At 44.7% G+C, this 26,837-nt stretch overlaps 1 protein-coding gene across 1 annotated transcript in view; it reads right to left on the bottom strand.

The window, feature by feature from the left end:
* Window positions 1-11,838: 11,838 nt before the first annotated feature.
* MAP3K19 (mitogen-activated protein kinase kinase kinase 19) overlaps window positions 11,839-26,837 on the bottom strand; it is a 38,419-nt gene continuing 23,420 nt past the window's right edge. The window contains exons 7-10 of the mRNA XM_045559138.1: window positions 24,129-26,567; window positions 20,599-20,748; window positions 18,046-18,743; window positions 11,839-12,274 (exon numbers count right to left, since the gene is read on the bottom strand). Coding sequence (XP_045415094.1) covers window positions 12,208-12,274; window positions 18,046-18,743; window positions 20,599-20,748; window positions 24,129-26,567 — 3,354 coding nt within the window. The 3' untranslated portion in view covers window positions 11,839-12,207. The remainder of the gene's footprint in view (window positions 12,275-18,045; window positions 18,744-20,598; window positions 20,749-24,128; window positions 26,568-26,837) is intronic.

Below are 26,837 nucleotides of genomic sequence, written 5' to 3'. Positions count from 1 at the left end.
GGGTAGAGAAGGGTGGATGATGCTCTGGCTTCTTCCTGCTGACAAGGGGTTTAGTTGGGGGTGGACCCCAGGGGAGAGGAATGAAACCACTTTGCAGTTGTCTGTAGGTACTCAAAGGTGTGTGGTTGGAGACCCAAGGTTTGAATGACAAAGACAACAGTGCTCTTACCCACTGTTCAGTGCATTTAGGGGAGCAGGGGACGATAAGGTAAATAAGGGCTCCATTTAAAGGAGTGAGAGCGCCAACTTTAAAAGGCCTTGTAGAACTGATCAGAAACCTTGGAGGATCCAGGAGAATAACCCCAAGAACCAATCGAGCGTGGGGTCACTGGTAGGCACCAGTCATAGCCATGCAGCTTGTTGAGAAATCTTTTTATGTTTGGGTTTCAGCTTCTTGTGAGGTATTTATATAGGTGATGCTGGTGGTATTTAGCACTGCACAAACTCCCCCTTGTTTAGCCCACAGGAAGTCTAGGGCTGCCCAGTTGAGGAGTACCTGTGCCAGTGAGTTCAGGCCCTAAGGCTTTTTGTGGTTTCCAAAGCAATCAACCCTAAGGTGGCAGACGACTTTCTGATCATGTCTCTGTTAGTGTAAAGGTCATGGCTAGGAACCATTATTCCTAAAAGACTCTGCCATCAGTGTCCTGGTATCCTTCCAGCAACCCTCTCTTTAATCCATGAGGTAGTGCCTGGAACCTCTTGACCTTTTGTCATTAGGGTTAATAGAGAATGGGGTCACCAAGTGTCCCAATAAACAGGAACCTTCTGTGTAGGCTGTTAGGGCAGCAATGGGCCCATCCTTGCAAGGGAGGATCTGATCCCATGCCACAGACAGAAGTATACCCAGGGGGCCCACAAATAACACCCCCTTGGGTGTGCTTGTTAATAGACTTGTTCATAGGGAGCATGGGTAATATAAGTTTAAAGTGGGAATCATGTTTCATATAGGTTTTCCAAAATCTGCTTACATGATATCCCAAAAATATGATGTTAGCATAACAAGGACCTATTTCTAGCCTGATCCTGAACTGGATTCTGTTACTTCTGTGAACCCAATGGTACAGGGACTGTGGAGGTCCTGTGGTCCAGTGTGACCATCCAATTTTAAGGACACGGAATAGGTTGAAACAAGGGATAGGTGTATCTTGGTGTATGATTAATTGAGCTTGAAAAGTGGATAGAGAGAAGGGTTGGTCTGGATATGTGGTGGCATTGGGAACATCTGACAAATCTGTGGCAGGTACTAGACAGGGGGAGGTGTTGGCAAATCCAACAGTCCTGACAGATTTCCACCTGTAGCAATACTCTGAGATAGGACTATGGCATTGTCACGCCATTCTAGGCCATGTGACAAGGAAGAGCAAAAGGGTGACTAAAGTCACAGCACTAAAAGGTGGCATCCTCGATAAGCCCAGGTGCTAAGGGTGTCTAAACAAGGGGAGGCAAGGAACTATTCTTGCATGACACAAAATCTCCAGGATGCAAAGGATTCCAACAATAACAATGATGAAGGCAATAATGAAATAAATGTATGGATTGCACATACAATAGGGAACAAAAGATGGGGGCAGGTATCCCACCATTTTGCACAAAGCAGAAAATGATAGTAAAGATTCCTATGATGCTGACAATAGTGATTATAATCAGGAGGGCATATCGTTTCAGTTCTATGAAAAGGTAAAACAAAGTATTTCTCCTGAACAGATACTTAGGGTCTGACAGGGGATCGCATGTCCACTCCTGAGATCCCAAAGTATCTTGATTTTTCCTGCTGGGCCAGGGGTCATGCGGGGCTGGCTTCACTCGACTATGATGAATTCAGGGATTGACTCCCATGAGTTTGACAGAGGAGTGGGTCACCAGCAAGACTTCATAGGGCCCCTTCCACTGGGTCCCCCAGATCTTCTACAGTACCCAGGCAAGATGCGCTGTAGTGGACCATCCACCGGGAATTGGATGTCATTCATAAGATATTTGCGTACCAGAACCCTTCCTACTGGAAGCAAACTCTTCAATAGCAGTTCGAGTCAGACCTATGGATTGCGTATATCTCATGGCATCTAATTCCTTAACAAGTAAACTGTTGGGTCTTGTGGTTCAGAGCCAGAGCACAGGAAGGTTCTCCCATATAGAATTTCAAAAGGGCTCAACTTGAGCCTGCTCCTAGGAGCCGCTCTAACTTTAAATAGGGCAATAGGCAGTGCCTTATCCCAGGTCACATTAGTTTCTTGGCAGATTTTAGATAAGGTTTTCTCTATAGTATGATTGATTCATCTTTTCAGTTTTTCCAGTGGACTGTGGTCTCCAGGCCATATGGTGACTTCAAGTTATTCCGAGGGCTTGGGAAACATCCTGTGTGGATCTGGGCCACAAAGGCAGCACCATTGTCACTCTGAATGGAAACCAGTACTCCAACCAGAGGAATCATTTCTTTTATTAAGGCCTTAAAGGCTTCAGAAGCTCTTTCTGTCCAGCAAGGAAAGGCCTTGACCCAGCCCAAGAAGGTATCCATGAAAACGAGTAGATATTTGAAATTTCCTGCTACCCTTGGCATCACGGTGAAATCATTTGCCAGTCCTCTGTCAGCCCTTCGCCCCTGGCCTGAACTCCTTGTGCAGGGAGGGGAAGGCTAGTTGTAGGGCTGTTCTGAGTGCAGAGGAAACATTTGGTTTTTCCTGCTGGGCCAGGGGTCAGGCGGGGCTGGCTTCACTTTCTGAACTGTCCTTTTCATATGTGGGCAAAGGATATATTTCTGCATGCAGGATGGCATCCCTGCCATAGGGGATGGAGTCATGAATATACCTGACAATGTCATTCATAAGATACTTGTGTACCAGAACCCTTCCTGTCTCATTTATCCATCCTGAGCCCTGTGGTTGGGGTAACCCCCCCCCCCCCAATGCAGCACTCTTTTTAGGTCCTCCTCTGAGTATACGAGAGGTTCAGGGCCAAGATCGATCTCAGGCAACAAGGGCTGAGTAGAGTAAAGTAAGTAAAGGCTTGGGGCTGCCTTCCTTGCTGCTTCCTTTGTGGCCCAATCTGCCTGATGCTTGCCCCTTGCCACCAGACTGCCTGTCCGCTAATGCTCAAGGCAATGCACTATAGCTCCTTCCTTGGGGGCTAAAACTGTGTCCAGCAAAGCAAGGATTTCTTTAGCATGTTTTATTTCTTACCAGAGATTAGAAGTCCCCTTTCTCTCCAGATGGCCCCATGAGCATGGACAACAGAAAAAGCACACCTGGAGTCTGTGTAAATGGTCACTCATGCTCCCTTACCTAGTTGGGATGAAGGGGGCACCCCAATAAAAGGAGGAAAGCCCCCTGAACTCACAAGTGAGTTCTTGGCTTTGTGTGGGAAGGAATTCAAGAGTGAGCCAACTAGTGATAGAAGGTTTATTGAGAGAGACAGACAACAGATCCCACTCCACAGACGGAGTAGGGGTCCTTTCCCAGGCAGAAGGTTCAAAAACCCCACACATGACCAGCATTGTCTTGAGGTCAGGCTGTAAAGGTTAATCATAAACTGTTGTCACAGAAAGGTAGTCACAAACGGTTTGTAAGGCATCCAGATTAGTAATTCATCCATCCCTGGGTGGTCCTGGGCCGGTGACATGCTGGTGACTTCCTTATCCAGGGTGATTAGGGTCTGGTATCAGCCAAAATGCCTGCACTCAGGCTCTGGACCTTCCTTTTCTGTCTTATCCCTACATTAGTTGGTGTGCCCTAATAAGGGCTATGAGTTCTGCCTTCAGTGCTGAGGTTCCCGTGGGAAGTGCTTCAGCCTCTCATGTTTGTCATTGAGTTACCACTGAGTACCTGGCTCTCTTTTATCCCTGATCCATAAAACTGCCTGCATTGGGAAACATCTCAAAGTCTGTCTGGGCTTTCTAGGGGTATGTCAGATCCAGTTTGCTGGAATAAACTTGTTCAATTCTTTGTAAACAGTCATGCACAGGTTCAGATGGCATTTGAGGAAGTAAGGTGGCAGGATTTAAAAGAGATCATTCGCAGTGTTACATTTGGTTTGTCTAGAAGGATGGCCTGATATCTGCCAAGCCTCCCAGAGGTCAGCCAGTAGTATCCTCCTTTTTGTTCCAGCAAGGGAAACACACAGTGGGGGGTATGCACAGTGGTGGGCTGGCTTAAGGTAAACTTTTCTGCTTCTTGAAGGAGGTCACAAGTGGTGGCAACAGCCTAAAGGCAAGAAGTTCACCCCTTTGTAACAATGTCCCATTATTTTGAAAAATAAGCAACAGGTCTCTTAATATTTCCCAGTTCCTGAGTTAACACAGCCAGACTCCTTCTTTGCCTCTCATGCATGAAAAGATCAAAAGATCTTCTTATATCTGGAAGCGCCAGTGCTGGGGCAGTCAACAGCTTTCCCTCAATATTTAAAAAGGCCTTTTGACAGTTCCAAGTCCATTCTAAGGGCTCATTATTTCCTCCCCTTAAGGCATCGTATAGAGGCTTAGCAACAAGTCCAAAGTTAGGAATCTATATAGGGCAGAATCCAACCATGCCTGAAAAGCCCTGCAATGTGGGGAGTTAGCTATGTTTCCAGTAAAAGTTTGGGTCCCTCAGACAGGGGTCGTCGCAAAGGATGAAAAAATAGTAGGAAACAGAAATAAAAATAATATACAGAGGCAAAAATATAGTTTATAAAGTACAGATTTATGAAGATAGGCCAAGGAGGGTGCCTGGAGGATTACATGTCTTTCTCGTCAGATGAGTAATCCTGACTGAAGTATTACACAGATATTTATAGTGTAGGTACAGTTTTTTGGTTACCAGAGGTAATAGGATTTACATAATAACAGGTAGTTTGGTTTAGGTTCAAAGTCTTTTAAAAGGCTTCTGCAAATTCTTTAACTAACTCTATCTAGATGAACACAGGGTTATAAAATCTTAGGGCAAACTTCTAAGTTTTAAGATAAAGTTACTACTTTAGCAAAAACAGAGACATCGTGGCTCTGGTTATTGTGTATTAGAACATAGATTTCAGAAGTCAAGTATGAGCTGTCCCTTATGTTATTTACTTTAACCACGTGGTTCCATCTGGGCCCGGCTCGGGCAGCATATCTTATTGATCAGCTCTCATCTCTGATCAGCTCTCATCTCTGATCAGCTCTCATCTCTGGCAGCCTGTCTTTGTTGATCAGCTCCCCATCCTGTGGCTCCATGTAAGACCTGCTTTGTCTTTCAAAGCAGGTGAGAACCACAGGCTTGAGACTGCAGGGTCACCTTGGAAAACAGCTGCTACTGACCATTGAGATGCCCTCCTGAGGCAAGGCAGCTTTTTTTTTTTTCTTTCTTTTTTTTTTTTTTTTCTTTTTTTTTGGAGACAGAGTCTCATTTTGTTGCCCAGGCTAGAGTGCCATGTCATCAGCCTAGCTCACAGCAACCTCAAACTCCCAGGCTCAAGCAATCCTTCTGCCTCAGCCTCCCAAGTAGCAAGGACTACAGGCATGCGCCACCATGCCCGGCTAATTTTTTCTATATGTATTTTTGGTTGTCCAGATAATTTCTTTCTATTTTTAGTAGAGATGGGGTCTCGCTCTTGCTCAGGCTGGTCTCGAACTCCTGACCTCGAGTGATCCTCCCGCCTCGGCCTCCCAGAATGCTAGGATTACAGGCGTGAGCCACCGTGCCCAGCTGGGGCAGCTTTTGATATGTGAACTAACACATTTACATTTTCCTTCAGGGCAAAGCCTTGTAAGACTCTTGAAATCATTTCTGTCTCTAAAACTATAGGGGGCATTTCTATAAATCAATATTTCTTAGGCTCAACACTGCAACTGTTATAGAGTGGTGGGTCTGGCTACTCTGGTGAGGGCCTCCCTCCCATTAGAGAGGAACAGGTTCCTCTGTCCTTGGGAAAGCTAGAACCCAAGATATTTAACTGAAGACTGAAATTTGAGCCCTTCTCTTGGATACCTTATACCCATGCTCAGCCAGGAAGTTTAGAGTTAATACAGTGTTCTGATCAGATGGCTCTTTTGTACGCTAGCAACTAATATGTCATCAACATATTACAATAAAGTCCCATCCTTTAATTGGAGGTCTCGGAGGTCTTTAGCAAAGATTTCCCTGAAGATGGCAGGCGAGTTTTTAAAACCTTGGGGAAGAATTGTTCAACAGTATTATTGCTTTGCTTTTGTATCTGGATCCTTCCATTCAAAAGCAAGCAAACAGTGGGATCCAAAAGAAAGCATCTTTTAAATCTAAAACCATGAACCGGCAAAGTTCATCAGTCAAAGCTGTGAGTAGCATGTAAGGATTGGGGACTACTGGGTAAATGACTTCTACAATTTGGTTAATGGCTCTTGAGTCCTGAACAAATCTGTATTCCTTAGTCCCAGTCTTCTGGACTGGCAGGATGGGTGTGTCATATGGGCACTGACAAGGTCTAATGAGTACAAACTGAAAGAAAGTGGACAACAGAGGCTGGATTCCTTGTCACGCCTGTTCCCTCAAGGGGTATTGCTTTAAATGTGGTGATGCCATACCTTGCCTTGCAATGGGATGGTGGCCTTAGCCCTTCCTGGTCTGCCATCCACCCACACCTCTGGACTCACCTGTCAGAGTATCTTCTCAGGAATGGGAGCAGGTTTAGAGGCTTCTAGTTGCAGCCAGGGAGCCTGCAGGGCACAAGCCTGTTCTGGAGGTACTCTGATATTCAGTTGTCCTGAGCTAAAAGTAACTTTGGCATTTAGTTTGGTTAAAAGATCATGTCCCAACAAAGGAATGGGACTCTCGGGCATATACAGGAAACTACATTTTAAAGGGGTTTGGCCTAATTGACACTTCAAGGGCTGAAGGAATGGCCTTATCAAGGTTTCTCCTGAGACTCCAGTCCCTTTTACAGTCTCTGGAGATAGTTTAGACAGCCGGATATTGATATATTACTAAATAAGTAGCATTGGCATCGACTTGGAAGTCCAAAAGTTGATTTCCTACTGTCATCATGACTGGGGTCCATGTGGGAAATATGGAGGGTGTTGTTTGGGTTGGGAGGAACCCCTGAGCCTTGTCATTCCTCGTTCGCATCCTTGACTTCAGCTTCATTCCTCCAGCTAGCTCAGACATCTGGTGGATGGGGAGGTTCGGAAGCCTCCCAGCATCAGCCTTTCTAAGATATGGACAATCTGTCTTTCAGGCCCCTTCCTATTTGCAGTAGGCACGTTGACTGGGACCCACAGTGGCATGTCCCTTTTTCTTGGGGGCCTGGGGCCTGGGAGTCCTACCTTGGACAGAGCACCTGAGGGCAGTCCGTGCCATGGTCCTGGATTTACTTGAGTCAAAGCAGCAACCAGAAGGCTGGCCTGATGTTTCATTTTCTGTTGTTCTCTCTTTTTCAGCACCTTACTGCAATCAGTGAACACCTTAAAAGCAATTTCTACTGATTGAGACACAGGCAAGCACAAATCCCCACCCATGTTTTGTAATTTTCTCTGGACATCAGGAGCACTTTGGCTGATGAAAGTCATATTTAACCTTTTAGAATTTTCCAGCACTTCTGGATCAATGTCCATGTACTGTCTGTATGCCTCAAAAATCTGCTCTAAGAATTTAGAGGGGCCCTTGTTAGGCCTCTGCCTAATTTCTTGTACCTTATTGAGACTCCTCCTTATTGAGTCTTGGCACTCCCTTGCAGAGGCCAGCCAAGATGCAATCTCTGTAATGCTCAAGCTTAGTTCTGTCTCCATTGTTAATATTCCCTCCCGGGTCAGAGGTGGGCACTGCGATCTGGGCAGTTGTCCTTACCAGGGTACTGGGAGAATCAGCAGGCATGCGTGTGGTCTACTTCTTCCCTTCCTCATCTAGAACATTTCTCTGACCTCTGAGGTCAGTAAAATGTTAAGCAGGTTCTGAACATCTGCCCAATTGGGGTTTTGGGTTGCAAATATTGAGGAAAGCAAGCTTTCCATTTTCCTCGGTTTGTTGTACTATGTAGGCATGTTGTTTTGGCAATTAAACAAGTCAGAGGTAGAGAACACAGAGTGAACCCAGTGAAGCCCCACGGGCTGACCTGTGACAGCATCAATGCCGCCTGTAGGTATCTGCTGAAGAGGAACTTGCCGTCCAGGAGCTACAGTGGCACCTGACCAAATTGGGTTTCCTGTCCGGTGTGGGAAAAGGAGATCATTCCTGTTCTGTCTCCATTGTTAATATTCCCTCCCGGGTCAGAGGTGGGCACTGCGATCTGGGCAGTTGTCCTTACCAGGGTACTGGGAGAATCAGCAGGCATGCGTGTGGTCTACTTCTTCCCTGGCCTCATCTAGAACATTTCTCTGACCTCTGAGGTCAGTAAAATGTTAAGCAGGTTCTGAACATCTGCCCAATTGGGGTTTTGGGTTGCAAATATTGAGGAAAGCAAGCTTTCCATTTTCCTCGGTTTGTTGTACTATGTAGGCATGTTGTTTTGGCAATTAAACAAGTCAGAGGTAGAGAACACAGAGTGAACCCAGTGAAGCCCCACGGGCTGACCTGTGACAGCATCAATGCCGCCTGTAGGTATCTGCTGAAGAGGAACTTGCCGTCCAGGAGCTACAGTGGCACCTGACCAAATTGGGTTTCCTGTCCGGTGTGGGAAAAGGAGATCATTCCTGTTGCCCTGGCACTGGCCCTGTGGAGATGGGGACCCTGGTTCAGGGGTTTGGAGCACAGCTCCAGCCCCTCCATAAGGAGGGAGAGGGAGATCTGATGGCTCATTTAACTCCCAACCTTTTCTCCAAAAGGAAGGTAATCACAATATCATCCTTTTCTCACAGTTCATACAACATAGGCTTTTTCTCATCGCTAGCCTTTTGAATCATAACCATGCATCACTTTTGCATTGGGTTATTCGCTGGCCACAGTTCTTCCCACCCTGTCGAGTATTGTGGCCAAGCTGTGCTACAAAGGAAAACTGTTTTCTAGTGAGCGTAGGTGGGGGGTGCGGTGTGTGGCGGGTGGGGGTGCATAATCCAAAAATTTTCCGATTCATACGGAGGCCTCCCGGCGGGCTCTCCTTGGGATGCGGACACCTGGTTCTCCATACCATTCATTGTCTGTCACAAATTTGTCTCTAGCTCCTGAGAGGGAGTCTCCAGCGATTTGTAGGAATGCCCAATCCGTTAGACCAGACCCAAATCAAATATTGAATTTATTGAATTCTCTCTGCCTGATAGGAAGGCCAAAATGCCAGAGGGGGGCGCTTAATGACTTCGTGGTCCCGCGACACTTCTCGCAGAAAAACCCAAGCATCCCAGGGAGAGGCTTTGCCAGGACAGGGAACAAAAAGTGGCTCCGCGCTATGTTGCCGAGGGGGAAGAATTTTAAGGACGTACTCAGGAAGACGGCGGACAGAAACCACTGACCCACGCCGGTTTTTCCAGCACTTCCCCTCCGAAACGTCTCGTGAGGATCCCACGGGCGGTGGCGAGCCCGTCGGCCCTCGCCCTCCGGGAGACGAGTTAGAGGCGGCGCGGGGACACAAGAGGGCGCCACGATCAAGTAAATGATTACCGCACACACAAAAAGACTCAGACATAAGCAAAGACATACCGAACATGAACAGACGGGACAGATGTAACGTAAACAAATGGGACAGATCAAATGGGAAAATAGCTTTCCAAAACAAAGTTCCAAACTGAAAGTTCTCAAGAGCATTCTTCCAGACAGGTCCCCTATTCTCCATCCAAAAGGGGAGACGCCGCCCCAAGACAAGACTTTCCTCTTTTCCCTAAGAGGAAAGATGAGCAAGACCCACGGAAGGCCACAAATCCTCCAAAAGCAGCAGACAAATCAGAAGGGAGGGGGAAGGGTGCTGGATGCCCTTAGAATATTCACCAAAGGCGTTTTTCCAGTCCCCAAAACTGTTTCTTTGCCACAAGCCAAGTTTTTATTTTTTATTTTTATTTTTGAGACAGTGTCTCAATCTGTCGCCATGGGTAGAGTGCAGTGGCATCATCATAGCTCCCTACAACCTCAAACTCCTGGGCTCAAGCGATCCTCCTGCCTCAGCCTCCCCATACCCCTAAGTCTGCCCCACCAGCGAGAGGCTGCTGAACTGTAGGCTAGATCCTGGACGAGACCTCAAATTTGTTTCCACCCAGCAGGGTCCCTTGCCTGCCACCCAGATAAAGGACAATATACTGAGACAGTAGGGGTCGCAGCAGAGGAAGAGTTTAATATTGCAAGGCACTTGGCAAGGAGATAGGAGTAATTTCTCAAATCCATATCCCCAAGAATTTGGGGGCTAAGATTTTTTAAAGATGGTTTGGTGAACAAAGGCCTAGGGTTTGCCAATTGCCTGGGGATGAACTCATAGTGTTGGGAAGCAGAAATTGTCTTTTTAGCTGAGACATTTCCTGGGAAGGGGGTCTCAGAACTTGTTGCATCAGTTCCCATGCATGTCCACAGGTCTCTTCAGTGGGTCCCTCCTGAATGCAGAGTCTGGAAGCGATAACTCAAAGACCAGTTTGGGGGTCTGTTAGCCAAAGTGAAATCTGCTTTTACCTTACCTGGACTGCATTTCACATTTATTTCATAAAAACTAAAGCAGCAGTTTGGTTTTGACAAAGCCTGATACAAGTGTTAGAACACACCTAAAGTGAATTTGTACTTGTGCCACCCTGAAATGATAACAGCCAATAAAAAAAATCCATGGATATAGCTTAAAACAACATGTGAGAATGAGATTTAGTCAGTAAGTGAAGTCAAAAGCGATAGGAACCTATCCAAAGGCCTAGTCCACTAACTTAAAAAGGCTTGTAATCATTCTCACAACTCTCATCCTTGCTTACTTCTGTGAGGTTTACCAGTGTTCAGGAAATCAAAGTGTTTGGAGAATGCCTTCAGTGAGGATAACTATTAGGTGAAATGAGCAAAGTTCTCTGGAAAAGTTTGTGTACTGACCCATCCTCCTCTTATCAGACCTAGCTTTTGTCCTGCCACCTGGCTTAGGCTTAGCTAGTTCTAGAAGTGGTAACAGCCTAATTCACTACAAATAGGTGAAGGCCACAAGCCATACTACAAGTAAATGACAGGGAAAGCAGCCTGAGGTTTATGGTGTCACCCTGAGTAGCCCAATTTCTTGGAGACTTCTGAGAAGTTTGGGGGCCTCTCATGATAAAATGAGAAGGCTCTTACCTCCTCTTCTTAGTTCCTGAGGCTCCTAGAATCTTTAAGGTTAAGTTTGCTGCCAAAGTGAACAGACTCTAGCATCTCTTTTAACTTACCTTCTTGCTTTCCTTTCATATGTATGTGTCTGTGTGTGTATAAAATATTTTTTAGAGACAGAGTATTTATTTTATTTATGATTATTATTATTATTATTTTAAGACAGAGTCTCACTCTGTTGCTCGGGCTAGAGTGCCATGGCGTCAGCCTAGCTCACAGCAACCTCAAATTCCTGGGCTCAAGCAATCCTCCTACCTCAATCTCCTAAGGAGCTGGTACTACAGGCATGCGCCACCATGCCTGGCTAATTTTTCTGTATATATATTTTAGCTGTCCATATAATTTCTCTCTATTTTAAGTTTTAGTAGAGACGGAGTCTCGCTGTTGCTCAGGCTGGTCTCGAACTTCTGAGCTCAAATAATCTGCCTGCCTCAGCCTCCCAGAGTGCTAGGATTACAAGCGTGAGCCACCGTGTCTGGCCTAGAGACAGATTCTTGATCTATTGCCCAGGCTGATCGTGAGCTCCTGGCCTCAAGTGATCCTCCCACCTCAGCCTCCCAAAGTACTCTGATCACAGGTGTGAGCCACCACACCCAGCCCTACCTTCTTGCCTTCCTCTGGTCTCCTTTACAAGAATTGAGTAAGCATCTTTACTCACCAAGCAAGAAAATGTAAGTTGTTTTTACAATTTATTTTAACTAATGACATCAAAATGGACAGAACAGGCCAAAAATAAAAGGAAATATCATATAAAGCAATAGAGATTGTAGTTTCTGGACAATCAAAACTGTAAACACTGAAATAAGATTTTTTTGCTGTTATTGTTTAAGAAAATTCTTTTCTCATACATATGGGTAATCATGCCTGAAGCTTGAGGAGCTAATATGTAACTAAAACTTTTAGTTAGTGACACTGCAGGATCTGGTTAAATAGGGTTAGATTGAATTTCCAGTAGGAAAACAAAGGTCCCTTAGCCGTCATTCCCCACAATTAAGCAGTAAGGGAGCATCTGCAGTGGAACTGGGAAGAAAGTCTTGACGTATGTTCAGTGACCTCTCTTCAAGAAGGAGTGCTGCAGGAGCTGAAGAGCAGAAGGTCGCTCATGCTGGTCCCTAAGAAGGTAAAAACACATTAGAAGCAGCACCCAGTAAAGTGATTTGTCAACCAGATCTTCTTCACTCAAATGCAAACTTAAAGGATAAAAATACAACCTGTGATATTCAAACAGACTTGGGTTGAGTCCAGACTCCAGTTTTTAACTGTGTGACCTTAAGCAAGTGACTCAAGCTCTCATCAGTAAAATGAAGGTAACATTAATACCTAACTGTGGAGAATTAATATATTCACAGCTTTTTTTTTTTTTTTTGAGACAAGGTCTTGCTCTGTCTCCTGGGCTAGAGTGCAGTGGCATTGTAATGGCTCACTGCAGCCTCCGACTCCTGGGTTCAAGTGATCCTCCTGCCTCAACCTCCCCAAGTAGCTGGGACTACAGGAACATGCCACCGTGCCCGGCTAATTTTTTTCTATTTTTAGTAGCGACAGGATCTTGCTCTTTCTCAGGCTGTTCTCAAACTCCTGGGCTCAAGCAATCCTCCCGTCTTGGCCTCCCAAAGTGCTAGGATTACAGGCATGAGCCACCATGCCCAGCCTACACAGCTTTTAAACAGTGGCATGGTAGCTGTAAAAACACAGTGGTTTTTTTACACCACCACTATGGTTTAAAAATAGGCCCTATTTTTCCATTGTACTTTTGTTCAATTTATTTGGAGCATAATTTACACACAGTAAAATTCACACTTGTAGGTATACAGTTTACTGCACTTTTAATTAGCATTAAATTTACTTTTATATATGTCTTTCTGTGCCTGGGCACTTAGATCTTTGCAATTGTGAATAGTGCTGCAATGAGCAGGGGAGTGCAGGTATCGCTTTGAAATACCAATTTCCTTTCCTTTGGATAAATACCCAGTGGTGGGATTACTGAATCGTATATGGCAGTTCTATTTTTAGTTTTGTGAGGAATCTCCATACTGTTTTTCACAATACTTGTACTAAATTACATTCCCACCAACTGTGTATAAATGTTCCCTTTTCTCCACTAGAATCTGTTTTTTGGGGTGGTTTTGATAATAGTCATTCTAACTGGGGTAAGATGATATCTCATTGTGGTTTTGATTTGCATTTTTCTGATGATTAGTGATGTTGAGCATTTTTTCATGTACCTGCTGGCCATTTGTAGACGGGGTCTTGATCTGTCACCCAGGCTACAGTGGCATCATCATAGCTCATTGCAACCTCAAACTCCTCAAGCAATCCTCCTACCTCAGCCTCCCAAGTAGCTGGAACTACAGGTGCATACCACCACACCTGGCTAACTTTTAAATTTTTTTGTAGAGACAGGATCGCACTGTGTTGCCCAGGCTGGTCTTGAATTCCTGGGCTCAAGCAATCCTCTCACCTCGCCCTTTCCAAGTGCTAGCATTACAGGCGTGAGCCACCTCACCCAGCCTAAAGCCTTAATCACAGGATTTAGCTCAAAAAAAGAAAAGTCCACTTACAGATTCTGTTCACATTGTTTCCTATTCTGGATTTGCCCCATTTCAAAAGGATTACTCTTGCCAAAGCCAAATAGAAGAACCCAGACTATCCTCAGAGCATGTGCCTGGCAGCCTGGCTGCTGGTGGGAGCAGGGTTGCTGTCTGTGGTAGCTGCCCCAGGTGGGCAGTTCTCAGGCTCTGGGGAGCACAGGTGGCCTGGGGCAGCCTCTCTGGTGCACTGCACCGTCCTTTCCCCACAGTGCAGGACAATGTGTGAGCTACAGGGCTGGGGACCTTGCTGCGCCACTGGGTACAACCGGCGTCATGCTGGTGCAGCCCTGTGAGTGGACACAGGGAGGTGTGGGTGGGGCTTCAGGGACGTGGGGGTGCAGGGGCTGTTGGGCAGGATGCAGTCTGATGGGGGCTGGGCTCTCAAAAGGGCACCGCGCTGCAGCTGCTTAGGACTGCATGCTTAGGGTGTGCATGGGGCCTGGTGTGAGCCCCTCTCTGGAGCGATGCTGCCAGGTGGTCTCCAGGCACTGGTCTCAGGACCCGTGGCTAGGACTGCAGGAGTCTGGGTGTGAATGTGGAAGCTGGGGGTCTCTCACTTACCCTTTCCCCTCACTGGGGACCCTGTTCGGGCTCCTAGGCAATCCCCACTGAGCTGGCTGCCTCCGTGCTGGCTCCTGCCTCAGGTGTCTCCTGTCACTTCTCTGGTGCATTCCAGTGTTCTCTCTGCAGTGCTGCATTTGAAGTACGATTATCTACTTGCTATTTCGGTTCTTCTTTGTGGAGGAGGTGAGTGTCAGATGCCTCCATCAGCCCTCTTGAAGCCCCTCCTTTTTTGATAATTTTGAAGGCAAAATGACCACCAGGTCATTTTCCAGGTGAAAATGGAAATAAAGATAAAATACTTTGAAAAGTATTTCAATTTTATGTGTTATTTCAAGAGGAAAACCTCACACCTTCTGGAGGCCCTTTCTCCTGCCTTCAAAATATGCAGAAATCTCTTCCCTTTGCAAATCGTCTCCTTGACCTGGCTGTCATTTCTAGCTGCCATCCTGTTTCTTTCATTCCTGCCAAATGTCTCTAACATGGCCAAGCCCAGTGACTTTTTCCTAATATCTCCTAAATTGGTAACCATTTGGCCCACTCCTCTATAGAAATTGCCCTCTTGTAATTAACCACATGTAAGGAGCTCGTCCTTCTTGTCATCTCTGCAACATTTGAACTATTCACTTACTCCCTCATGCCTATTTATGGGGAACTCTGCTCTCTTGGTTCTTGTCCCACCTTGGGACAACTGCCTTCCCTCCCTTCTTTCCTCCCTCCCTGCTTTTCTCCAGTTATGTGCTAGACTTGATGCTGTGCATGTTCTGTTATCTGCCCCCGTGAGCATTTTCAAAAACATTTTCCTCGGCGCTCTAATTTTTTCATGACTATTGCTATCAATCTTATAATGATTTTTAAATATGTCCCTCCAATCTTAATCACTTTTCTGAGTTCTGATGCCATAGCTTCAAATGTCTCCTTAGATGAAAGGGGGGGTCCCTTTTAAACTTCTTCCCCTGTTTCTTTCTCACCATTTTCTGTTATTTTTCCCACTATCAGACTCAAAACCATGAAATCCCATCATCCTTCTCCATTACCAAGACCTGATTCAGCTTCCTCTGAAATTGTCTGGAACCCTCTCTACAGTCCCACTGCTCTGCCAGCATCCGAGTCAAAGCTCTGGGTTCCTGCGTGGGCGTCTAGTCCCAGCAGCGTCCATTGCAGGCGTTCGTGCACTGCGTCTGACTCGCCTTCCCGAAGACCTCTCCTCTGGCATTCTCTACCCCAAAGCCTTCGCAGCCCCCCGCACCTGCAACGCAGCTGAACTCCTTGGCCTGACTTCCCAGGGCTTAGCCTGCCCACAGCAGAAGCCCCACTCGCGCTATTGCTCACTGCCTCCCCACGCTCATTTCTAGTCTATTTAGACCTTGCTCCTGGCCTATGCCTGATCACTCCTGTTTCTGAATCTTCAAGAGTGCCTCACCCTTTCATTTCTGCTTATCCACACCCCCAAGGAGGATTGTTATTGACATTTCGTGAGATGCTAGAGTCCTTAGGGTCTTTGCTACAGAATTTCACGAGGTAATTATATGTTTTTACATGACACTAATTAGGTAAGGTGGGTTAGTATTCTCCCTAATCATTATTAACTATGAAGTCCTAATTGTGTGCCCCATATTCTGCTAAGCAATTTACATACACCACTTCACTTACCCTTCACAAAAACCCTGTTAATTTATAATTAGGGGTGCAAGTTGTGTCTTGCTTAGTTTATGAAACGAAAGTTGAAAAGGAGGGCCATATTCACCCTTTCTCTTTCAAGCTCTTTGTGTGTGTGTAATGCCAACTTGAAAGAAAATAAGAATCACAAGTGGTTTCTAGCTGTGAGTCAGTAATAGGTATATATTAAACTCAGAACAAAGCAACTATAGTAGTTGTAGGTGCTAAAACCAATCTCTAAAATTAGTACTGGTCCACATGCTATTCCAACACCTTTGTGTCCCTTTTGTGGGCTTGTGTTTTTGGAGGAGGCAGGCAGCTCTGTGCCTGGGGTTCTCCCCACAAAGTCCATGCCGGGGCACCTAAAGGTGTCTCTGCATCTCCCAGTGCCCAGAATTGTACTGCTGGAGTACGTGTTCCTGCCCTGGCCCGTACAATCATCCTGGGATCAGCCAGGACAGGCTGATCCACATACGCTGGGAGAAAGAGACAGAGAGGCTGAAAGAGACAGGCACAATTTATTGGCAGACAGACCTGTGGATTCTGAGATTTATCCAGAAAGGCAAAATGAACCCCCTGGAGTTGGGGACTGCCACACGTGCTCGCTAAAAGGTGGGGCCCTAGAGTTTTTCATCTAGGGATGAGAAAGCATACTTCCTTGAAAGACAGGAAATTGAGTTTGAGTCTCAGGACTGACTTGTCCTCCAACTAAGTGTTCAGTCTGTTGGGGCTCAGAAAACAGTACCCCAAAATGAAGGCCTCAGAAGCTGAAGTTTTTCTCTGATCACCTCCTGTCCTCCTGCCTCTCAGTCCCGTTCTCCCCTGAGGCTAACCGTAGAAACTAGAGTCCTTCCCCAAGGCAGGTCATAAAAACCAGAACCCCTTTTCCCGAAAGCCAGCCACAAAACCCAAAATTATTCTATGTAAAAACTGGCCATAAAGAAATTATCCGACCTGGCCTGTTTGACTGTAGGTCATAAGACCCCCATTCTAGACAGGGCCCTGCCCCACACCTGGAAGGAAGGAATGCTGCTCAGAGAGGCCAAGGAGAATCTAGACAGACAGACCTTGCTGGGTTTCCCCACTCAGTGTTAGATCCTACCCTTTGTGTCCAATCACATTTCTGCATGGCTGTCTACACTTCACTGAATCTAAGCATAAAAATGGGCAAGTTCCCCGGTACCTTTGGATCTTCATTCTGAAGGCTCCTGTGTAAACATGTTACATAAATTTGTGTCTTTTCTCCTATTAATCTGCCTTATGTCAGTGAGTTTTCAGCAAACTGTTAAGGGGCCAGGAGCCTTGGTCTCTACGAGCCTCACTGGGTGGTAGGTTTTGGGCTGCTGTGCATTTCCCTAGAATGGGCTGCAGCATCCCAGCCCCACTCTTTAGCTCTCCCTCCACCCCACACATGTGTACACACACTTTAACCAGAGCCATCTCTCTGCTTTTATATGTTTTATTCTTTGAATTAAGATTTTATGAGCAGAGGATACCTGGCTGAAAATTTGAAAACCACGGCACTAGTTAGAATCTATAGTCCCTTACAATGCTAACATTTTACACAGAATTTAATTCTATACATACAATAGAGGGTAAGGAAGGGGGAAACAGGCAGTTTTCTCGGGCTTTTCTGCTTCCCCTAACACTCCCCCACTTGATCCTTGAAGTCTCCAATTAGGGATTTGTTCCTTTAGCTCAAAATTTCCCTTCACTTTAAATGGAAGATGACATTATTTTACCACAGCCAGTTTCTAGGAAGATGTGCTATTGGTAAATAAGTAGATCTTTAGCAAATTTTGCTAACCCTGGGGATTTGGGGAAGTACTGTCAGGACTTGATAAGACATTTAAATGTGGCACTTTCTATTTGAAGCATTGCCCCCTATACCCTGATGTGACAATGGATACAATTGTCCAATATGGCCAATCCCGATTACTTCCAGCACAAAATCACTCCCTACTTGATTTCATAACCAAAACAGAGCTTTTAACGGGCCATAAATTGCAGGAGAAATGTCAGCTGCTTGGAGTCTCTGGGCATTTATCCTCCTCCTACGGCTTTCAGTTTCTTACCTGGTTAGGCACACGCGCACGAAGTCTGCTGCGTCTTTCGAGAAGTGGTCTGGCAAAGGAGGCATCAGCCCTCGGTGTGCTCCGATGTAAAACATGGCCGCCATCCTGCCCATGGAAGCCAGGGGAGGCTTGCCTGTGGCCATCTCAAACACAGTGCAGCCAATGCTCCAAATATCCGATTTCCTCCCATAGCCAGATTCATTGATGACTTCTGGGGCCATCCAATATGGAGTCCCATGCATGGATTTAAGCATGTCACTATGGGTGCCATTTAATCCCGCCCAGGCCAAACGCTTAGCACAGCCAAAGTCAATCAGCTTTATTATTCCAGTTGGCATGAGCATAACGTTATTTCCTTTGATATCTCGATGCACCACACAGTTCTCATGGAGATAAGCAACACCTTGCAGAATTTGTTCTGTATATTTACAGAACACCATCTCAGGCAATGGACCAAAACGATTTATAATACTAGAGATTGAGCCACCAGGAACAAACTCCATGAAAATGCTCACAATGTTCTCTTCCAAGCATGTCCCCAGATAGGCCACAATGTTGACATGTTTCAGTGCTTTGAGTAAATCTACCTCTTCCTGTAGTTTCCGGTATTCTTTTTCAGTAGCTAATTTATCAGAGGTGTCCAAAGCTACCTGTTTTACAGCTATTAGCTGCCCTTGGCCAGTGAGACCACAGTATACCTAGAAGCAAACCAATATCCTATTATTAAGTATAAATGGCATAACTTGTTCACAAAATGCCTCATGTGAGGCTTGACTTTCCCTTCTCTTCCCAAACCTTTTTCTTTCTCTACATTGATACCTCCCCACCTAAATGCAAAGTAGTTAAGCTAATTCAGTGTTTCAGTGGAGCCAAGATGAGGATGAGCAACATGGTGAATGGACATCATATTGGCTTGAAGTCAAGTGGCTTGAGTTGGCTAGAATCCTAGCTTCACCTGTCCCCAGCTGTATAACTTGGAGTAAGTTGTGTAACCTTTTTGACTTCAGTTTTTCTCATCTATAAAACTGTGGTACCAATACTTGCCTCACAGATTTCTGTGATGACTACATGAGATGGTGGTTTGGGAAAGCTCCTCACAGAATAAATGGAATAGGGCTAGTTCAGCTCTCAAGCTCTCTGGAGAGAGAGTAGGCAGGTCCTGGCAGTCACCCTCATGATGTGATCTCGTGGTTTTGTGTCTTCCCACCTTCTCACTGAATCCTGAAATGTCCCCAACTAAAGTCAGCACAGATCTTATTTGGGGGCATCTTTTCTTTACCTATCTATGTGAATAACCATCTAAAGTGCTAGGACTTTTGGGTGTGGTGGCTCACATCTATAATCCTGGCACTCTGGGAGGCTGAGGCAGGAGGATCACTTAAGCTCAGGAGTTCAAGACCAGCCTGAACAAGAACAAGACCCTGACTCTACAAAAAGTAGAAAAATTAACTGGGCATGATGGCACACAGTAGCGCACACCTGTACTCCCAGCTGCTCAGGAGGCTGAGGCAGGAGGATTGCTTGAGCCCAGGAGTTTGAGGTTGCAGTGAGCTATAATGACACCATTGCAATCTAGCCAGGGTGACAGAGCGAGACTCTGTCCCCCCCCCCCAAAAAAAGTGCTAGGACTTAATTTTTAATTAAAAAAAATTTTTTTAATGTTCTTTCAGAGATAGAGTTTTGCTATGTTGCCCAGGCTTGTCTCGAACTCCGGGTCTCAAGTGATCCTCTCACCTTAGAGGACCGAAGTACCAGGCTTACAGGCATGAGCCACTGCGCCTGGCTGAAAGTGCTAGGACTTTGGATGGTCTTTGTTTATATACATGATATTTGCACATATATGGGGTACATGTGATACTTTGATACATGTATGGAATGTGTAATGATCAAGTCAGGGTATTTAGGATATCTACCAGCTTGAACATTTGTCATTTTCTTTGTGTTGGAAACATTTCTAATCTTTTCTTCCAGCTGTTTTGAAATACACAACATATTATTGTTAATTATAGTCACCCCACTGTGCTATGGAACACTAGAACTTATTCCTTCTATCTAACTATATGTTTGTACCCATTAACCTGCCTCTCTTCATCACCCCCCCACACCGATGGTTATGCAATTCACAAAACAAAGGGAACATCTTTTGTTTTTGCCATCCAGCAATGATTCTCCCAACTTCCAGTAACATATTGAGCTGTTAAAAGAAGAGATTCCTTTCCCACTGAACTTGAACCTGGGAAAATGAGAGACTAGAAGTGCAATGGCCATTGTACTACCACATGGAGCCTGAGAACGAGAGCCAGACAGAGAGAGAGGGACCAGGTCCTGATGATATTGTCTGACCCCTGAAACCACCTGCGCCCGGAGCCAGACCTATTCCAGACCTTTCAGTAGCATAAAGCAATGAATCTCTTTTCCCTCAAGCCAGTTTGGGTTGGGTTTTCTGTTACATTCAACCGAAAAAGTTGCTAAGCAAAAGAGAGCTTGCAGGGGGCGGCGGAAGGGGTCAAGAGAAGGTGGAAGTTCTGATTTCAAGTTTCCATTTGAACTTACTGTGCCGTAGGCTCCCTTCCCAAGGATCTCACCCTTGGTCCACAGGATAGGTTCTTCATACTTTAAACTATTTTCAGAAAACGTCTTCTTTTCCTTTGAGTTGAGAAATTTCTCCTCCCTGTCATATAGCCTGAACCCATTACTATGCCCCTGGAAGATGAGACAAAAAGAAAGATCACCATTAAGCTCTGAGTTGTTAAGATGGAGAGAAGGGGTGGAGAGTAGACTCTTCCTTTCAAACGCACCTGTCCATGGCCATTCTTATTGTTCGTGGGCAACTTCTGGAGACACTTATTTCCCTAAAATGACCAAGTAGTATATCTTAGTTGTATACTTCAGCCTTGTTGACTGTATACATTTTAAGTCACGTTTTGCTCTGTATGTTTTATAGGAGGAGGTCTTAGGCCAGCAGGCTACCAACCACCGTCTTCTAAGAATGACCTTTCCCAAAGTCTCTATTATGAGAGAATATGTTAGTGTGTGCTGTCTCCTCAGGCCCCTACCCTCAATTCTCTCTTCAAAATTCCCATTATCCTGGTCACCTTGCTCCTAAACACATAGACAAGTTCAGAAAGAGCAACATACCCATAGTGGACACATACACACAGAGACACATACTCATGCACACATATTCATATGTGCATTCACACAAGTGTACCTACATGTAAATGTAAGTGATATGCAACCCATAAACACACATGCACACATATACATCACAAAGACACATACATAATACCAAGAGATAATACACACACCCACAATAGCCAGACCGTATATAAACATAGAACTCTGACCTATAATCTGCAGCAATCAGCCCAGGAAATCAACCCATTATCTACAGCAACCAGCCCAGGAAGCCAATTTACCATCTTCAAGGCAGACGTACAGAAAGTCAGACTAGTTAGTATCTCTAGCAAACAACAACCTGTGGAACAACTGGCCCCAAACAGCCAGCAGGTTTCATTACCAACTGACAGTTTGTCCGGTCTTGGTCCCTACTTCTAATGTAGCTCCAATTATAAAAAGCCAAATGTGCACCCCTTAATCCAAGAGGATGCCCCACTTCTAGTTGGCCACCTATGCCACACCAACAGCCTCCAATCAGGGCACCCTCAAAGCCTTTCCTTTTTTCCACTGTGAAGCTTTACTGCTCCTCTGCCTGCCTTTGAGTCTCTGCCAAAATGCACATGGTGGTGGCTGACCACCTTGCAAACTGAATAAGCAGCCTTTGTCTGTGTTTTGTTTCCCATACATACATAAGCATATATGTTTCCACTTATATACATACATATGCAAACAAATGTACACATTTACACACGACACACATCACAAATATGCATGCAGATATTCTCTTTCTCCCTCTCTCCCCTTTCTCTCTCTCTCTCTCACACACACCCACCCCCACACACCCATCACAAACAATTGTGATGGTCAAGACCATCCGCAATGGACTGAAGGCCTACGGTCCTGAAGGTCCTTGCTGCTCAGAGAAGAATCTGCAGAGCAGCTGCACCAGCATCGCCTGGACACTTGTCAGACCTGAAAAACCTCCGGCCCAGACACGCTGGATCCCTGAGAGAGTCATGTTCACAGTGAACTGGGAGAGGCACTGCCTTAGAGGTCAGGAAACAAGTGTCTCTTTGCAGAACTTAGACTACTTTTTCCAATTGATTGACCAAGACCCAAAATGCTTCCTGTTGATCTCCCGCACTAGTAAATCTTAAAAATGAATAACGACGGTGATGCAGAGGCATGGTGAAGGCCCTCTAGGAACAAGACATCCTGCAGGGTCACCTTCCTCATAAGTGTCCATGTACCTCCAAAGGGCCATTTGGGTTCTTCCTACTCATCCTCTCATGTTTCTATCCAAACTGAAATTTAAGGACTGCTTGGAAAAGCAAAGGTCACAAAAGGTCAGTTTTTGACTCCACAATTGCAGGGTGGAATGAGGGCTGATTATATTTACTGACTTGTGAGTTCTTCTTCAGATTGAAATGGCAGAGTGGCAGGCCCACCTTAGATGCACAGGCATGCACACACAGTGCCCTATTTCCAATCCAGCGTCTCCAAATCACTATCCACCCCCCAGCAGAGACCCAGTTCAGCCTGAGGGAGGAGCTGGCCTTTTAGGACAAGATATATTCCCACTGGGTAGTGGTTAAGGGTGTGGGGCTGGAGTCAGAATGCGTGACCACACCACTCACTAGCTGGATGATTTTCTGAGCCTCAGTTTCCTCATCTACAAAATGGGGACATATTAGCACCCATAGTACTTATAGAGATATTATGAAGCATAAAAGGAGAGAACACAATGTGTCCCACTCATATGTAGTAAGTTCTCGATAAACCTAGCTCTAGTATAATTATTTACTTGATGTGTTCTTCTGATTAACTATTTAAAGCAATTATTCCTGATCCTGATATAGTGTGAACATAGTGTGATATAACCTGAGTTAGTGTTCAATAAATAATATATCGGCTTAACCTACTGTTTCTCTTTAAAATTTGAGTAGAACAGGAGGCTCATGTACTTCAGTGAAAATTAAAACAAACAAAACCCAGCCATCTGTTGATATTCTTCTTCTTTGCCCCACTCCCACTCCCATGCCAAGCAAAACTTTTTTCCAGGATTTTTGCTTATGCTTTCTTAAGAGCAATGGCTGAGTCTTGTAAACCACTATGTTCCTACATCTGAGAGCAAGTGCTGAGGTGCAGGGACTCTGAGAAATGCACATTTCATGTCTTCAGATGAATGGAATAGTGAGCTCCTTTAGGAGCCGTGTTCATTTCTTTTTGAGATATACACCACCTAGAGCAAAATACGTTGCCTATAATTATTTCTCTGCTGATGGCTGAAAATTATTTGGTGTTAGCTGAAAATGTCATCAATGAATAAAATACTGACCTATTTAAATAAGTTTGCTATATTAATGTATCCAAAGTGATTTCATTGCAGTGCCAAACTAGCTAAATTCCAGAAGTAAGGCAACATAGCCAGGGAGTCAAGGGACCTGGATTCCAACCTTGTGATCAAACAATGAGACCTTTAAGAAACTATAATATTTAATTGTTAAAGGTTTATAATTCCTCATTTGAAAATAAGGGATTTGGGCCAGGCTCAGTGGCTAACACCTATAATCCCAGTACTTTGGGAGGCAAAAGCAAGAGGATCACTTGAGGCCAGGAGTTGAAGACTAACTAGCCTGGGCAACACAGTGAGATCCTGTCTCTACAAAAAAAAAAAAAAAAAATTAGCTGAGCATGGTGGCCCATGCCTATAGTCTCAACTACCCAGGAGGCTGAGGCAAGAGGATTGCTTAAGCCCAGAAGTTCAAGGTGACAGTGAGCTATGATCATGCCACTGCACTCCAGCCTGGGTGATAGAGTGAGAAAAGAAAAGAAAAGAAAAAAGGAAAGAGAAGGGAAGGAAAGGGAAGGAAAAAGAAAAGAAAAGAAAAGATTTTGAACCATATTGTCTCTGAGGCCCTTCCCCTCCCAATGAATCAATCTCTGATTCTAATTATACCAACCTGTATTTTGACATTTGTTGTGTCTCTGCCCAATTCTTTTGTGGTATTTCCTCTCCTACTAAGAACAAGATTTAGGTTTTCAGGATCTGTTTCATTCACCATTATTTGGCAAGAGTTGTTGTCTTTCTCGTCAAGAGCTAATAATTCTGCAGCTAGACAACCTAATAGTTCATCTGTCAATTCTTCATTCTTTAAGGACTCCAGAATTTCTTGGGAAATCAAATTTGCATAATTTAAAGTTTTTCCAAATGTTTCATGTGTGAATGATTTATTTTCCAAACTATCATGATCCAAAGACTGTCCCCAATGTTGATATGTCTGGGAAGATGCACTTTCTTGTTTCTCTTGGAAAGAGAAACTCATAAGTGTTTTAGACTCATCTGAAATACTGTCAAACTCTAGATCATTAGTTAAAATTTGACTGTCATTTATTTCGCCTAAAGATGTTGTATTCTGCTTTGCTTGCAGTACATTCTTATTAGAACTCTTCTCACTGGGCACTGCCCAGCTGTTTTCTGAAGAGACAAATGGGGTCTGGGGATGTAGCTCTTCAAGTTCTTGCAGATCTCTGAGGGTCGTGGAGAGTATCTGATGGTTAGAAATGTCTCCTTCATCAGTAGACTCTTCCATAGAAACTTCTTCAACAATGGATAAGTCTGAGACTGGAAGGAATTTGTTCTGTTCAGTGGACTGTTCAGGAGTCTGAGCCAAGTTCATGGGATGAACTTCACCTTTGGAAGATAGAAAGTCATTTCCGGAAGACTTTATCTTCCAGTCTGGTTCTGAAATATCACCATTTTCAATGTCATGTAGGTTGCTACCCACAGCCTTGCAGCCCTTTTCTTTAGAGAGTAAGCCTTTGTGCTCTTGTTTAATGCCAAGGGAAGACTTTGGGGGTTTAATATGTGGTCTTTTCTGAGAACGTCTAGTTCTGCTATTGCTGCTCCGCTCACTGTGTGAAGATCGACATTTATTGGTGATACATCTGCCCGATGGAGCTGAGCATATCTCTTGGTAATACTTGTTTTCATGCCGTTCAGCTTCTCGTATGTGACAATAAACAGGGGTCCCAAACATTTCATAGATTCCAGGTCCATTAGCAGTTGAATTGATTTCTTTGAACATGTCACTGTACTTAAGATCTAGGTAATTTAGTCTCGGTTCTGTTGGTTGAACAGAGAGAGGAACATATGACTTTTTTGTTCCTGGATTTTTAGAGATGCAAGGAAATGACTGCTTTTTAGGTTTCTGAGTCCGGTAAGCCGATTGCTTCTTTTCTATCTGTGGTATTCTTCTTTGAAACTTGGGTGATTGTTGAGGCCTGGGCTCACCAAGCCCCAAAGCAGGGAAAATTTGAGTTTTTATGCTGGCTTTATGCGTGGGAGGCTTCATGGAAGCTTCAGTAGAAATCATGAAATTCTGAGGTGTCTTGTTACTTGTCTTGGTCTTTGAATCCAACTTATTTCTATGGGCATTCATCTTATGCTTGTCCTGTTCTTGGTGCACAAGTATGTTGACACTACGGCCATTGTGCACCGTTCCCTTTCTTTTTCGGAGGCTTGGTTTGGCTATAGCCGGTTCCTTGGGGGTTCCGTCTGCAGGGAAAGTAATGTGGATAAGAGGTACCAGCCCATTCATTTCTGGTTTGGCTGCTTCTGGTATTGATATTTTTATGTTTGTCTCCATGCTGCTCTGACCTCCTGGAAGCTTTTCAGTGGAGTCATCAAAGACTACACTAGACAAGCTTTTAAAAATGATAAACTCTTCTAAAACATTGTTTGGTTCAATTGCTTCCTCCTTATGTAATGAAGCGCTTTTTGAATCAGCTTTATTATTTCTCATCTCTTCATCCCGGCTTGGAGTTATTTCCAAATACTGGGCTTCTTGGAGCTTGCTTGGAAAGGTACATACAATTTCTGGATCTTGTTCATGGTTTCTGGTTACTGAACTCTCTTTCTCTCTTGGTGAAAGATATTGAGAGTTCTCATCTGCTCTTCTTGTTTTACTACCATGGCCATCAATATCCTCTTCCCTCTCTGCAGGAATAGTGCCATCCTTAAAAGACACCAAAGATTGCCCCTTTTCAAAGTGAGAGACTTCAATCTTGTCACGTCCTTCTATTTCCTTGGATTTCCAGTTCTCCTCCATCTCCAGGTGGTGTCTGTGATGATTAGTCTTTTGGAAAGAGCACATGTTTCTTGACCAAATGGAGCTATCAGAAGACCTGAGAGTCTGATCCATCAACACCCTGAAGGGGGCCTCCTGCTGCTTGTCTGATGGACTAAACTGATCTGATCGACTGACAGGTTCTGAGAGCTTAGGTCTGAAGGATGTGAGGCTTGGAATATTTCTTTCTCTCTCTTTTGGAACCTTGTGATTTTGGGAGATGGTAAGGTCACCAGATCGCATGGGCAACAGTGACAATGGTGGCAGAGGGAACTAAAAGGAAAAAGAGAAAAAGCTATGAAGGCAGAAACATATATAAATATGTTAACTGGTTTAAAGTAATCTGAAGAGATTCTAATCCACATTACTTTCCCTGCAGGTTCTAATTCTCTTAAGGAAACCCTTTAACGTACAAAACAATTCTGGAGATCATAATTTTTAAAACTAAAATCTCTTTCCCAGTAGTTTTTTGGAACCAAGGTAAAACAATATTTCAAGAAACCAAAATTACTATAGATGTAAAGATGAATGGTTATACATTTT

Source organism: Lemur catta, chromosome 8 (assembly GCF_020740605.2).
Source record: "Lemur catta isolate mLemCat1 chromosome 8, mLemCat1.pri, whole genome shotgun sequence".
NCBI lineage: Eukaryota > Metazoa > Chordata > Mammalia > Primates > Lemuridae > Lemur > Lemur catta.
Note: the sequence above shows the minus strand (reverse complement) of the source record. Positions and strands in the feature narration are given on the sequence as shown.